Source organism: Xenopus tropicalis, chromosome 10 (genome assembly GCF_000004195.4).
Source record: "Xenopus tropicalis strain Nigerian chromosome 10, UCB_Xtro_10.0, whole genome shotgun sequence".
Taxonomy (NCBI): domain Eukaryota; kingdom Metazoa; phylum Chordata; class Amphibia; order Anura; family Pipidae; genus Xenopus; species Xenopus tropicalis.
Genome location: NC_030686.2, coordinates 17,979,748 through 17,995,892, shown reverse-complemented (window position 1 = coordinate 17,995,892; position 16,145 = coordinate 17,979,748). Strand labels below are relative to the sequence as shown.

The following is a 16,145-nucleotide window of genomic DNA, read 5'->3' as shown; positions in this document are numbered from 1 at the left end:
AGCGCGCATGCGCAGAGTTTATAGAAGCACAGTCAGCGTTAGTTTGGCCCCAGTTTCGTGCCGTAAGCGAACGTAGGCGGGAGAGAGAGTGGGGTTTGAACTAAAACTGGGGGAGGCAAGTGGAACCGAGGGAGAGAGGCAAGTGACGGGGCCTAAGGGTAGAGTTTGGTGCTGTCAGCACAGGCAGGCTGCATCTATCGTTATCTTGTATGTGACTTGTGTAAGCAGGTTGGTTATCCATGAAGAGTAATGGAGTATAATGAACTGTTATCTGATGCCTACAAATAGGCTTCGTTGTTTTATGGGGTTATGAGTATGGTTATCATTAGACATCTAGGTTTTTCAGTGGGTCCCCACACAGGTATAATAGTGGCCCTTGGGACATATTGGGTTTATATCTAACATGGGGCACACATATGGGCAGCTTTATTCCACCCCAGACAATATATGGTTTGACCCTAGCAGTTTTATGCTGCTTTGGTGCTGATGAAGCTTAGAGAGTGTGGGAGAAGTTGAGGTTCAGAAGTGGAAGCTGTCTCTCTGACTTTCAGTCCTGATAAATATGTAATGGAAATCAACTTCAGTGCGATAAAGTTGCATTAGACAGAGGAAGCTTTACTGCTGAAAGTAGTATCTTTGCTTAGTCCCCCAGTGGACATAGACCTAAGTGGCTGATTAAACCATATTATGTCTCTCTACATTATTTATTTACATGATTTATGGCATCAAACCAGTGGCACTGCTGTGCAGCTAAATCTGATCTTTTCTGTTGTCGTTCATAGGTCAATGGCCGATCGGAGCCCTGTTCTTCATGGTAAGTAGCCTCATACCAATGGCCGTGGCTCTCTGCCCAATGCCTCAATCTGTACTAGCCATTTGCTTTACCCCCTACCACATACACTTTAGCCGGATTTTGTTTCCACTTTGGCAGCTATTTTGGCTCACTCTTCAACAGCACCTATTGTCAAAAAATTGTTTCCCCCACTAAAGTATGTGAAGTGCTAACAGAGTGTCCCAGTGTGGACGGCCATATTTCGTGATACTCCCGGCTTGCTTATTATGTGAATGTGACATCACATGCATAACGTGTGAAACCTGGCACACTTTGCTTAGTGTCACAAGGCTATCTAGCTCCTTCTCCCATAAGCAGGGTTTTTTTTTTGTTGTTTTTTTTTCAGCTGTTTCCCCAAATGGGCATTCTACTGTATGGATCATAATGGAGGCCGATGCAGGCCATCGGGAAAGGACCTCAATAACCAAATTTAGTCCTCACCCTAACAGGATATTTAAACCTTCCAGATATCTGTCAGGGAGGGCCTATACATGGGCACATAAGCTGCCGACACAGTCTGCAGGGGACAAATCGGCAGCTTAAATCTGCCTGTGTATGGCCAGCTTTACTAGCCCTTTGTGCAGTAAAGGACTCCTAACCATTGATGTTTAGCCCATAGACCTGGGTATGAGTGCTCTCTGTCTAAAGCTGATAAAAGCCCCTTGCATCCCATTTTCTGTCCCCACGTCTCTGAATGTGAATATTAAATCATTCAGGCAAGCATATCCCTCTGCCTTGTCATTTATAAAGGAAGCAAGTACTTATGGCTTTATCCATTGATCGTCTTTCAGCTTTAATGGGAATAAATCTCTTTAATCATTTAAGAAAGCTGTATTGACATCATGCGCTGATATCCATCAATCAGAGTGTTTAACAGAAACATCACTGTCAGCACAATCTGCACTTACCTGTGTCAGTTTAAAATGTGTAAATGCGCACAGTTCTGGCATTGTGTTATACATGTGTAGTATCTGTGTGCTCAGGTCAGGTGATGCAGCAGGATGAAGAGCCTCCTTTGGCCAAAAAACGTCAATGCAGGGATATCGTCTTTGCGGGGAAGTCGTTCTACCTTGATCTACCAGCCAACAGACAGACGCAGCTTCTAACTAAAGCCATTGGCAGACTTGGAGGGGTGAGTGATGCACGGTGCATTTTACTTCTCCCCAGCAATACAATGCAAACAAGCAGGGTGGAGGATAATTGCTATCTGACAAATTTAGCCTGTGTTAAACATAAAAACTACAAACCCATTTGTGTGAGTGTGTATGGGGCATGCCAGACATTGTAACTGACCAACAACCAACCTGACATTATTTCTAGTAAAATATCCAAAAAACCATCATATTCACATAACCAGCATTAAGTTATATGAATTATATTTTTCTTTGTTATTTAGTGCCAACATATTCCTGTAGAAAGAGAATATGTATGGTCATTATTAGTCTTTATTAGTCTGTCTTTGCCCACAGGTCATTGAGGGCTTCCTGAGTAGAGATGTAAACTATATGGTGACTGGCAGCAAGAAGGCAGTGACCAGTGTGAGCTCTGCGGCTACTAGAAGAGGGGAAAAGTCTCAGAGCCAGGCTGCAGAACGGAAGGAGGTGAGTGAAGTTCCAAAGGCTTCCGTATCTTCACTTAATACTTTTTCAACACCATGGCCTTTCTCCCCCCCCCCCCCCCCCCCCCCCCCCCACTGGAAAACTTCTCCCTCTTCCTTCTTGCAGCTTATTCATTGTAGCCGTGGGAAGCAGCTTCTGAAGAAAGTCATTCAGAGCCAGGTAAGTGAGCAGTTCTAGAGACATGTTGGCAGGATGAGACTAGCGCTAAGGGTACTTGGCTGCTCCTAATGCCTACTTTTCTCTCTTCCCAATTCCTAGCAGGAGTGCAACAGTGTCCTCACCAGCGCCTGTTCTTGGGGGGTCTCGGTTCTCTATGTGGAAGGTATCCCGTTTACTTACCCATAATGCTTTCTTATTTGTATACAGAGAGTGATTCTATAGGCTTTCTATTGCAGCATCGTTTCCTTAAGTGTTCCTTGTGTTTGAACTATATAAGGCTAAAACAGAACTCTGCTATGTTCTTACCCTTAAACCCTTCTTCCTCCCCAGAGGTTTTGGCTTACATAGAGAGTCTGGAGCGTCCTCCCTCACGTGAGATCCAGAATAAAACTGCTGAAGTAAGATGAAATTTAGTGTGTGTATATCCAGGGCTCCTAAACTGGTGGTCAGGTTATGTTTATGCTGTGTCACTGATGGGTACATACAAGAAATATGCTTTATTCCCTGGGATCAAAGTGCCTCATTGGTTAAGTCACTTCCCTCTCATCTACGATGAGAGGGAAGTGTAAGCAAAATGTTTCAATACATAACCGTAAGTTGCTTGAGTCAGTCTTCCAGCATAGCAAATCAGCAGTAGTCTAGATCAGTGGTTGTCAGACTTTTTCCAGTTTAAGCCCCCTTGTAGGTGAAGCCTTTATATAGGACCCCATTCATATCACGACTAAATACTCAGAAAACATTGGTGTGTCTGCCATTGAGTCAAAGTTCCAATTATAACCGCAAATCTTACTAAATGATATTCAAGCAGGGCTTTCGTGTCTTCCTAGGAGGAAACAAAGATTGCTTCCTAACTCTCCCCCTTCCTATCACTGATTAAAGTTCCTTCCTCTCATAAAAGGTGCCAGCCCCACTGTTTGTAAACCACTTTTATAGATTGAGAGTTTATTGAGTACACCAGCCTGGACAGCCATAATAAGATGTCTGGTAGGTTGGTATTGTATGTCTTATCCCGTATCTTTATTTTTAGGTCAGGGCTTTAGATTCTACAAGGCCAAGTCTGAAAAGTGAGTAGACCAGTGTCTATTATTCTTTCTCCCTAATGTCTTATTTACAATGTTCTAAAATATATTTAATTTCTCCTTGCCAGTTGCAAGACTGAGGAGCCCATTCATAAAGATTGAGGATCAGAGCAGGTAAAGAAAATTCTGAAAAGTTCCATATTGCAACTAATGAGTAGACTGAGTAAAACATGTATACATGTAGGGTGAGTTTTTTTCCTACTGATCAGAAAATCTGTCCTTCATTAAGTGCCTATAAAACACTTCACTGCAGTCAGGTCCAGTCTTAGATTTAAAATTTTGCAGAGGCCCAAACAGGCCCATTAAATAGTGACTGTCTATGGCATCTTGCAGCAGCCCCTCTGGCATTTGCCAGAATCTACAGTGCTTGCCTCACTGCAATAATCCATTTTCCTGTATGTGTCATCAGAGGGTAAAGGGAGCACTGCAGTTGAGGCTCATGGCAGAGGGGGCCCCATGATGGGATAAACATGATTTGCGGTGTGGGGTATGGTTGGATTATTGACAGGGTTTAGGCGTAGTTGGTTAGTGACTGGGGTGGATCAGGGTGTGATTTATTTTTCATTGTCCCCATTTTACTTTGCAGGGCCCACTACCCAGGTAGCCTAGGTAACCACTGGCCGATAATTGGGCCCTGCTAACTTAGTAGTATGGGGACCGGGCCTATGATTAGTGGTGGCTGCCCTGTGTGCCACAGTCAACCGACTTTTCCCATTTGTTCTTTCTGTGATGCAGCACTCAGTTTGTTCTTTTTTTTATTCTGAACCCACAGAAAGTTTCGCCCTCTGCAGTGCACCTTCACCAGCTTTCCGGAGCTCTCATTCACGTGTTCAGATAAGAGCCCCTTTGAGACAGCCCAGACAGTCAACAGGTCCCATAAAGAGAAGGACCATGGGTAAGCAGTCTTAAAGGTTCCATGCCACTTACCCTTCCTGAGTGTGTATGCATACTGTATATGAGGGAACCCCTCCTGAGTGTGTGTGCATACTGTATATGAGGGTACCCCTCCTGAGTGTAAATACATATTGCATATGAGGGTACCCATCCTGAGTGTGTATGCATACCGTATATGAGGGTACCCCCCTCCAGAGTGTGTACGTATATATACACATACTGTATATCAGGGTATCCCTCCTGTGTGTGTGTGTGTGTGTGTGTGCATACTGTATATTAGGGTACCCCTCCTGAATGTATATACATATTGTATATAAGGGTATCCCCAACAGAGTGTGAATGCACACTGTATAAGAGGGAACCAATCTTGAGTGTGTATATGCATGTATTTTATTTTACTGACCTACTATCCCCTACAGTGATCAGGAGGAGGATGAAGGACAAAGAAGTCAGAAGCCCCAAGCAAAGAAAAGGAAAGGCTATTGCGAGTGCTGTGAGGAAACATTTGACTCCCTGAGTGAGGTAAGGAAGGCTAGCCCATAAGTAATGGAGAAATAGATCAATGGAACTGAACACTGAGATGAAACATTTGTCGCATCAGTGGGTGGGGCAGCTTCCAGATTTTAATACTTCTCTATACATTCCCAGCATCTGGTTGGTGAGCACCACTCGCGTTTTGTTTCCAAACCTTTAAGTTACAAGATGATTGATGAGCTTGCAGCCCAGCTTACCTGTGACCTGATGGAAAAGCCTTTCGGGTATGATATAAAACATTTCTCCTTTCACACATGTGCAACCTATTAGCTATAATCAGTAAACTTGTGCTTTATACAAGTGAGTATAACAAGTACATTACTACTAGTCTAGTCCCAGCAAATTTGTTTGGCTTAGGTAGGATTTCTGTAGAGTTCCTTGTGGGTCAATCCCATTTAGTGTAACAACCCACCCCTCTTTACCTAATGTGCTTGGATCTCTCTCCTGCTGGAGAGATGTAACTTTCTAATTGCTTCTCTGGCGCATAGCCATGCTCTGTGGCTGGCTGCTGTGGTTCTATAACCCTTTCAGTCCCAGGAGGAAGAGATTTATATTCCAGAAATAGTCTGTAACCACCGAGCAGGTAATCCTACCCTTGCAGCTTCCTATTGAACATCAGCCATGCTCCAAGAACAAAACCATTGAACACACTGTGCAGTAATTCAACATGAGCTTTCAAACATCCCAGGCTTCGTTTACCAACATCCATAATGACACTGCAACCTGTGTGAAATTGGAACATTGTTTACCCACAGTGCATTGTTGTTTCCCAGCATTCCATTATCATGGCACCTGTTCATGAATACCACTCAATTTACATCTGTATTATTACGGGCATCACATAGACAGGTCATGGTTATTTGCTTTCCTACCTTTGAATTGTGAACTTAAGCTTTTTAAAAAGTAAACATTAAATGTCAATTAAAAAAAATATGCAGCCTGTTCATGATTTTTAATGTAATAATATTGTTTGGAACAGTTACCTGAGCCTGGCCCCTTTTTCTCCTGCTGATCTGGCTGACTACTTTGAGACTTAAAATGTAACAGTCTGCCTTCGCCTGCATCCTCCAAATACCACAATTCCCTGCAAACGTATTGTCAATAGGCAAAGGAACATCACATCACAGTGCAATGCATTGTTGGTTATGTAGTTCCAGCAGGCTCTGGTTGTTGGTATTCCTGCATGCTCTGAAAGCTGTGGAGACGTTGTTACAATCTGTAACATCAATGTTTCAGTCTCTTCTCCCCTGCTAGGATTTCAAATGATGCAGAAAGAGGAACTGTTTTACAGCTGGATTTTTTGCATATAAAAATGGTATTATGTATTAGGTATATTAAGGGTTTCTGCGTGTGGCTCTCAAACAAATTTTGGTTCGGAAGCCGGAGTTCCACTTGCTGTGACTGCTCTTAGTTAATGAGGCCCCCTGTGTACAGTTTTATGGTCAGATGTATTTGCCTTGTTCTCTTTTTTATATTATCACCTGATTTCTCATTTAGACTGTATCTGCTCAATTTGCTTTAGGTCACCCCTAAGCCCAGAAGCTGAGAGGTCTACACAAAAGGAAGGCTGGAATTTGGGTCTGGCACCTGGTGATGCAGAGCCTGCAGGGAATAAGGCAGAGGAGCTGGATATCCATAAGGCTGCATGTTTGGACAAGGATGGGCGTGCTGGGTGTGAAGATATCATAGATGCACCTGCACAGCTAAGTGATGGTGTGGCGCAAAGGCCAGATCAGGGATGTGGTGAAATTCCATTAGCCAAAGTAGCAGTGGAGCTTTACAATGTGTGCTGTTCTGATCAAACTATTGTCACTTGCCCCATTGAGCTGCCAGATGTAAGTGCCAAAGACAAGCTATGTGGTAACTTGTTAGGCAATGCCGTGGGTGATGAGCAGGTGCTGCAGGGGACTAAAAACACATCTGAATCTCATATGGATCTTGGGAATGGAATAGGGCTGGTGCATGCAGAACTGCATAAGCATCCACTAACAAAGGATTCTCAAACAGAGCCGCTCTCTCATGCACTGGGTGAGTCACACAAACAGCTTCCAACAACAGATGTTGCCGATGGTCAGTGTATACTACTAGGGGGAGCATCAGTTATGCAGCTTCCATTTCATGGTGGCACTGGCGGGTCACAGAGCCATGTGACAACCTGTGAAGATGCTAATAAGCCACGTACTGAGCATCGTCTGTATGATTCCCCAGTTGGGTCTCGTGCAGAACCAAATGTGAGTGATGCTATTGCCATGTCTTGTGTAATACCTGCTCTAGATAATGCACTTGGAGGAACTTGTGTGGATGCCACTATGCAGTCACATTGGGAGCTGCCATTGGGAGGTACCACTGATACCCAAAACACTCTGCTCAGTTACAGCACTACAGTGACTGTTGGGGAGCTGGGCCTTAAATCTCAGCACCCCACTCCAGAACAACCACCACTGCTCATTTCTACTTGTTCATCCATTACCACTGTTTGCTGCACAGATACAGAGTTTAAGACTTGCACCGTGCGTGTTCATTCCACCTCTCACTCACCGCCCAGTCAGACACTGAAAAGTAACCAAACACCATCTTTGGTGGAAAAGGACCTTACCAACACGAACTGCCACCGAGCCAAACGGAAACATTGTGAGTCACTGCTATCCCCACCTGCAAAAAGGCACATAAGCATAGATGGCCCGTCCCACTGCCAACCTTTGACTTTGCCTATGTGGCTTTTATGCCAATTTCCTAATTATGGGCAGCAGGTACAGGTGCCAGTCTGGGCAGACTTGGGCAAGTGGGATAGCACTGTGGTGAAGGAAGAGGGAACGGTTGATTGCAGTTCCTCTTCTACTCTTCCTAAAGTGCACCAGGACAGTTTCTCTTCTGAGTCAGACTGGGATGCCCACCTGCCAGCTTTTTTCCAGAATAACCCACAGCAGACCTTGCAATGTGGGGACCTGAGGATGGCTCAAGTTACCCTGAATGAGAGCTGGTATGGAAAAGAGTTGTGCAACATACTGACCCATGATCCATAACCTGGACCACTATCCCCTAGTTCCTGGCAACTGGCATTGCTGGAAAGGTTGAAGGAGAAGGTAAAACTGACTGTGTGCACTGCAAAAACCCACTTTGGGAAACTTACCCTTTTTGAGTGTTTTTTTTTTTTTAGCATGGTTTTTCATTTTTCTGTCCCTTTATGTCGGTGTTTATCTTTTGGAAGCGCCTTACTCTCCTGCTTTGTGTGTATGTGCCTCCCCACCCCCGTCCTTCCGGAATGGCTGTGTCAGACGAGAGCCCTCAGCCCCTGCCCAGAGCTCTTAACTGCTTCTTAATGACTCCTAATGGGTTGAAGAAGTTTTAGATGGAATTGAAATGCCTCCTCTAATCGTGCCAGAAACACCAAGCTATGAACTCATCCTGTCTACAAACTGATCCAGTGCCGTCAGCAAAGGAACATTAATGGCTCTTTCACTGGGAGCAAAATGGGCCTTGAAGTTGCATTTTAATAAGTTTAAACAATCCTGTGCATGTTTGCCCCCTAATTCAGACAAGTCTGACCCAAGATCCCTTTTCTGGGATATGTAGTTCAGTAGCAGCAGGGATGGATGGGCGGAGATAGACATTGCTGACCTTTAGGGTGCCTTGGTGCGCCAAATGTTATCTGTTTTATAAATTCAGCAGATGGGACTTTTTATGGCTAAAACAAAGTCTCCGCATTCTAGCAGATTATTCTTGTGAGCTTTGCATAATAGAAATAGTCAATAGTTCAAGGACAAGGAAAGGCTCAATCACTAGCGGGAGCCTGTTTATTAAGTGCCGTGCCGCCATCCTATTTCTTGTCTTCAGGATTCTTGCTGCTGCCCTGGGCTTTGCTCGTGCACAGTAGAGCAAAAGTTTGTCAACGTGGCACCCTGTGTCTGAGGTTACACTAACCCAAGGGATAAAGCCTTTCCTTGTTCTTTAACAGACCTCAGTTCAAGAATAGATTAGAATCTATTAATCAATTAATAGAAATGATCCACACAGCAAGTGTCTCATAGCCCTAAAGGGGACTTATACCCTTTCACTTACAACTTAATATACAGTTGCTTTTCTGAGCACATTTGCAATTTACTTTCTAGATTGCATATTTGCTGTAAAGCACTGGTAATATCAGTAATAATAAAAGTAAATCAGGATCACCCCCTGCTGTTCTCTGTAAAAGTTGGCTGGATGCCCCTGAGGAGTTTAATTTACAGAGTGTCTTCTGGCGTCTCCCTGATTCCCATGTGTCACTGTGAGGCTTGTATCATATTCCACATTTTAAAGACTTGTTTTATTATTGGGAAATCTTTTTACCATACAGTAAAGAGGGAACGGTTGATTGCAGTTCTTCTTCTACTCTTCGTAAAGTGCACCAGAACATCTGATCAGATATTGGACCCCAGTCGAAATTGCAACTTTTGCCCAAGACTGCTTGGAGATACTCTGAGAGGTTAAATCTCTGTTCCTAATAAAGGTAGCCCCCCCCCCCCAGCAGTAGATGCAAGTTATTTCCCTACATAATGTAACTTATTCAGTGCATTTATTACCAATGTTGTTATGTTTTTTATTTGTTTTCTCTAAATAAATATTGTGGTTTTTCTAAATGGGTTTTGTGCTGTTTGCTGTACACCAAAACAGAGATGCCCACTAACCAAGCTCCTCGTGCCAATGTAATTCTCAGTTCATTCATGCAATGTGCTATGCATTTTGTATTGCTTTCCTGTACTAGAAGGGTGGGGACAGCCCTGGTACAGGTTTGTTGCATGAGAGGCCCACCAGAACCTTGAAGCCAGGCACAGACTGGCAATCTGTGAGTTCTGGCAAAAACCAGAGGAGCTGCTATAAGATGCCATAGACAGCCATTATTTATTGGGCTGGAAGTGGCTGTTTGGGTTTCTGTCTGCTTGAAATGCCAGGGCCTATTATGAATACCAGTCCAGACTTGCTTGAAGTAGCCCTGCATATGACTGCTTCTCAGACTTCTCAGACTTATGTAACTCCCAGCCATAGGGGGTTGGAGAGTGCATCATTGCTAAGTGCTGCTCTTCTTCCACAACACACGGGAGACCTCTAACACTAAATGCTGCTTCCAGAAAGTGAACATAGACCACCTTATTGATGTTTCTGTCTCGGATTCAACTCTCTGGATGAGCAAACTGGTGTGTCACAAGCAGTAAGTGTTATGTGTGCTGCTCAGCATATGACTAAGGGGTTGGCATAAACAAATAGCACTTCTGATTGCCTGTGTGCAATGGCTCCTTCATGTACTAATGCTGTAGTGTTTAGTTTTTTAGATCATTGCACTATACTGAAGTGCCAGAGGCCTCAATGGGAAAGGGGGCATTTATAGACAGAAGGGCCTAACCTGCCCAAAGGTGAAAGGGGTAGTTCACCTTTAAATTGACGTTTAGGATATAGACATTGATATTCTGAGACCATCACCGTATGACACGTATAACTCACTGACATGGTGTTATTTGTGTTGGCGAGTTATACGCAGCAGCGCTATAAGCATTGGCGTATCATCATGTCATACGCAGCACATCTTTGAAATGCCACTTTGTAAGCAGGGATCAGAGGCAGCCCATTGTAAGGCAGCCCATTGTAACACAGCCCACTGCCCGGTGCTTGGGGACCCCTGCTTTAAAGGATTTCTAAGCTTTTTATTGTAACTCCCCCCCCTAAAATTATTCTAAACAGTCCCCAGAAAAATCATACCTTTTTCCCTAGTGTAAAGCTCAACCCCCTTTTGCTTTCTGAGCCCTCCTTCTCTCTCCAACTATCAAGACCTCAAAAAGGTGCCTACTGGGCACGCCTGGTTGATTTTATTTATAGCAGAGGCAGTGAGCATGCCCAGTAGGCACATTCATATTCAGAGAGAATATGAGGGCTCAATAAAAGGGACAAGGCTTAACACAAGACAAGGAAGTAAGTTAAAGAGCTGCAATTCAGCTGCTTGTAATAGAGAAACAAAATAAATCTGAATGCAGGGAGAAAGGTATGTTACTCTGAGGGCTGTTTAGAATCATTTCAGAGATTAATAAAATGTTTACTTATTTTTTAAGAGGAGTAAAGTAGTACCATGGGCAGTTTTTTCAAAACCAAGAAACCTATAGTAACCAGATGTTTGTTATCTTTATTCAAAAAGCTGCAATACTACAAAAGCTAAGGCCTTCACCTGGAGTTCGGGCTAGGCCGTCCCAGCAACTGCTTTGAGCCCCACAGTCTTGACCCCTCTATGACATATTAGTGGGGAATTGTTTACGAACTATGGAGTTCATCAACCACCCAGAAAGCCTAACATTGCATAATATAGCACTGTGTTTATTGGTGGTGTGTGGGAGATTAGAATGGAGTTGGGTGTGGGCGATGTTTAGACCCATGTTGCCTAAATGCAGTGATAGCAGAATCAGCTCTTGCAGATGGTACAAAGCATGGGGGTAGCCTCTTGTTTCACTCAGGAGGTTTCATTGATTTTTGGCTGAGACCATTTAATGCATGGACTGAAGTCAAAACGGATTTTTAAAAGGCAGATGGTAAAAAGGACGGCTAAATTAGCTCTCTCCTTTATATAGCACAGCTCAGATCAATTGTTTCATATCTTCCCATCATTGCTCATCTGATGTATAAAGACTTATTGGTCCTCAAAAACTTGTATGGTTTTTATTACTTGGCTTTATACCAAATAAAATTCATTTGCATAGTAAAATGCCATTGCACCATCCTCTAATTGTTTTCCATTCTTTTTGTCCAATGCAAATATTAGGAAATATTTGGAATTGATAATGATAATTAAATCCTTTTGAGTGAGCCATAGTGCCGTAGCCACTGGGGTGAATTCTAGTGAGATCTGGTGGCATAGCATGATCTCATTGGAGGAAGAGAGCGGTTGTAAGTGGCTGAAAAGCAGAGAGATCACAAAACATGGCACCCGGACATAACAAAAAGCATTGGTATTACCCCTAAGCACAATAAGGCAAATAGTTTTTGTATCCTTGTAATTCAAGATTAAGTAGTATGTGTGCAAAGTTTCAATTTCTGTCTATTTCAATTTATATCTTTATCATTAAAAAAATTATTTGGGGATGCCAAATAAGGACTGTGATTGGCTATTTGGTAGCCCCATGTGGACTTGCAGGAGGCTCTGCTTGGAGTAAAACTGTGTCTCTGTGCTTCCGAAACTTGCCTTCAAGCCAGAAATGTAAAAATGGGCACCTACTTTAAAGGGGGTAGTTAGAAACATGTTGCTTGCGTGCCACTGGTTAGGGATCACTGCACTAAGGCATGGGTTTTCAGATATTAGATATTTTTTTTTCTTACTTCAATTTGCTGAAGTTGATCTACCACTTGGGCAGCAAGATTGGACAAAAACCTGCTATCTTGTTTGTAAAATATCCAGCGCCATGATTCCTGTCCTGCAACTAAAATTCTTCTCTTCATCTTCTTTTCAATGTGCACTAGAAAAATGTCATTCAAATATCAGTATAGAATTCTATAGCATTGTACCGTGTATGGGGCATGCCTCGCTTTGGAGTTGTGGCTTTCACACTAAGACATGTGGCCAAGGTGATAGTGTCCCTTGGTAGTTTTTAGGAGGCGTGAGCATTGACTGTTTTTATTTAAAGTGACTTACCCTTTCTCAAACTCCAACCCCCTAATGAAAATACAGGCCCCTTTATTTAGGAGTGGGTGGGTGGCTGAGAGAAAGTCATTACAAGCTGCCCTCTGTGCTGAGAATTAGGGTTATGCTCTTCTTAACGCAATTAAATCCCCCCAAAGGAAAAAATTCCCAGAACAGAGAATGCCTGTCTTTGTACCACCCCCCTGCCTGACATTGGATGGCTAATAATGACCCCCTTTGAGTACAGATAGCTGTATCGCCATCTGCACGCAACAAGGCCAGGCCAATGGGAAACTGAGATATGTGAACTGTGCTTCTGTTCTGTAGTACAGTTATCTTTAATAGTGCTGGGGCCTGGGGAAAACAAATGAAGTCTGGACCTTCAGCTGTCACTAGACTGCAATTCCCAGTATCCACTGAAAGCCTTCAGATGCAACCTGTACACCAAATGTAGGGCTCCATATTTGGAAACTAAGTGCCCCTGATGCCTATATGCCCAACTATCCCTCACCCTTCTGCAACTCCTGCTTTGTGGGTGCACCAGTATCTGTAGCATAGGCATTCACCTCAAGACAGCTATATCTGTCACTCCCTCAATCCACAAATAAAATTTCATGGCCAGTGAACTGTGGGAGTTGTAGGCCAAAACAACTAGAATGGTCCAGATTGCCTGTCCTTGGTATGGTGCCAAGGTCAGACCTTTTAACAGGGATCCCCAGGACATCGCCCTCAAGAGGTTCCTGGAAGTTGGAATCTCAGTAGCTTAAAGCCTGTGCCTTGTTTATAAGTATCCCATTGTATTAATACAAGTGAGGGAAAATTCTGGCAGATGGAACTATAATTCTCCCACACAGTCTGCCCTTCTCCTACTTACTGCAACCTTCCTTGGCTTCCAGCTAAAGACAAGACGTAGAGACTTGCCAGTATTTATCGTGTCTGCTTATATTTCAGAGTCCCAAGTATATCACATGGCACCATGGTATGTATAAAGCTCTGTATATCAAATTCATGTGAACACAATAACTGACCCACGTCATAGAGAAGGCACAAGAAGTCCTTAGCTCACATGGTCTGTTGGCCTTGTGTCCTCACCCTCTGCCACAGCTTTGGGAACAAGATGAATCCAATAAAGTGCAGAGAAGGATAATGTTGCCTGTCTTTAATTTCAATACCCACACAAAAAGGAAAAAATGATGGGATCTGTTTGACTTGGAAGTGGCTAAATATAGTCCCTAGGTGCCCGGCTGGCTCCCTTGAAGTAAGAAGATCAACATAGTGAATGATTCATATCTGATGAGATGTAATTACTGAAAAGGACATTTCTTTAGCCAATGGACTCCTACATTAAAGGAGAACTCCACCCAAACACAACTTAAGATTTTTGAAAGTAAATATAATTTTAAGCAACTTTGCAATATACTTCAATTACAAAATATGCAGCCTTTTCATGATTTTTAATTTAATGTTAATTTTATGGTTTAGAACAGTTACCCAAGCCTGGCCCCATGTTCTCCTGCTGATCTGGCTGACTACTTTGAGACTCAAAGAAAAAATGTAACCGTAGTCGACCTTCCTCAGCCTGCCTTCAGCCTGCATCCTCCAAATCCCACAATTCCCGGCTCATGTGATATAAGTAAGTGCAATCCATTGTGGATTATGTAGGTCAGTGATCCCCAACCAGTGACTCGGGGGCAACATGTTACTCACCAACCCCTTGGGTGTTGCTCTCAGTGCCCCCAAACCAGGGAGTTATTTTTGAATTCCTGACTTGGTGGCAAGTTTTGGTTGAATAAAAACAAGATTTACTACCAAATAAAGCCCCTGTAAGCTGATAGTATGCATAGAGGACGCCTAATAGCCAATCTTAGCCCTTATTTGGCTCCTCCATGAACTATGGTGCTCGTGTTGCTCTTTTTACATTTGACTGTGGCTCACGAGTAAGAAAGGTTGGGAATCACTGATGTAGGTCTTGCATGCTGTCTGTAAGCTGTGGAGAAGTTTTTAACATCGGTGTTTTAGACCCTCCTTCCCTGCCCAGATTTCATAAGAGAAGAACTGTTTTGTAGCTGGATTTCGGCATATAAAAATGATATTTATTCATACTTTTTAAAGGAATAGATTACAGTGATAGGTAAAGAAGCTGAACTTCCCTTTAAACACAGAGAAATAGGTTGCAAGATGTGTGCCCATCGCCTACACCTTTACCTTAAGAAAGATGATTTCATATGCAGATGTAGTAATACCTCATCATTCAGGACCTTCACTAGGCCCTCTGTACTCCTGGGCCCCCAAGAACCAACAGGGTGTCCTGCATATTGTTAGACCCTAACAAAGAGACTCATCTGCCTACCCAACTTTCAGTTTTGTGAGATAACCTCTAGTATGATCATTCAAAGTGTTGGACTTGCCTCACACTCGGTGTGTCTGGTGTAGCATGGGGTACCTTTCCACTCACCTCGGTTGACCCATCTGTTGCATGGGCTAGCAGTATGTATAACTTAAAATAAGGCACTTGGTCTTCATTATTTATTTCTTTTATAATTTTTTTTAATTATTTGCCTTCTTCTGACTCTTTAAAACTTTCAAATGGGGGTCACTGACCCCAGCATCCTTCTCTGTGAGGCTCCAGTTTTATTGTTACGGTTACTTTTTATTACTTATTTTTCTATTGAGGTCCTTTTCCTATTCATATACCAATCTCTCATTCAAACCACCCACTGGTTGCTAAGGTATTTTGAACCCTAGTAAGCAGATAACTGCTGAAAATCCAAATTGGAGAGTTGCAGAAACAAAAGTGAAATAATAAAAAAACACAAATATTAAAAAATCTGAGACAATTGCTCTCTACATCATACTAAAAGTTAACACAAAGGTGACCAACCCCTTTAATAGGACAGGACCTATTAATAACAGATTCTCCCAGGTGTGCAGGTACCCACAGAGAGGGGTCCAATGGACAAGGCTAACTAACAATCCATATGGGACAGTGCTGAGCAATTAATAATGAAGATTTACTGCATCATCATTTCCACGGCGCCCTGGATATTAATCAGTACCCGGGCCGGGCAGGGACGTTGACATGCTAAATCCCCACTATTAATCACTGGGAAGGGTTCGTGTGTATATATTTGTTTCTCTTGAAAGGTTAATTTGCCTTGACATGCTTGGGCATTGCAAGTCTTTTGCCAGCTTTGGAGAGGTGGTCACCTGTACCCTGGGTATCCCCCTGGCACCTCCTGGCATGTGGAATGTGGCATTTGTGCTTAGGCATTCAGGCTGGGGTCCCAAGGTTTAATAGAATTTAGGAGTAGGGATGGAAAAAAGATTATTTATATTATATTTAGTAATGTATATTAAATAAGGATTCAAGCATTTATGTTGTAAGAGCTGGCTAG

The 16,145-nt window shown here is 43.1% G+C and overlaps 1 protein-coding gene across 7 annotated transcripts; it reads left to right on the top strand.

Moving 5' to 3' along the window:
- Positions 1–42: 42 nt before the first annotated feature.
- dbf4b (DBF4 zinc finger B) lies at positions 43–9,733 on the top strand. 7 transcript variants are annotated; one of them, XM_002935561.5, is made up of 13 exons: positions 43–138; positions 783–814; positions 1,816–1,964; positions 2,302–2,433; positions 2,557–2,610; positions 2,713–2,773; positions 2,941–3,008; positions 3,638–3,674; positions 3,758–3,803; positions 4,462–4,584; positions 5,003–5,105; positions 5,232–5,341; positions 6,640–9,733. In XM_002935561.5, the coding sequence occupies exons 2-13, from the start codon at positions 787–789 to the stop codon at positions 8,138–8,140; spliced, it is 2,412 nt and encodes an 803-aa protein (XP_002935607.2). In that variant the 5' UTR covers positions 43–138; positions 783–786; the 3' UTR covers positions 8,141–9,733. The 7 variants fall into 7 exon arrangements, with proteins under 7 accessions (XP_002935607.2, XP_004918650.2, XP_004918647.2 ...); XM_004918593.4 differs by having other exon boundaries at positions 2,710–2,773; XM_004918590.4 differs by having other exon boundaries at positions 1,801–1,964; positions 2,710–2,773.
- Positions 9,734–16,145: the final 6,412 nt, after the last annotated feature.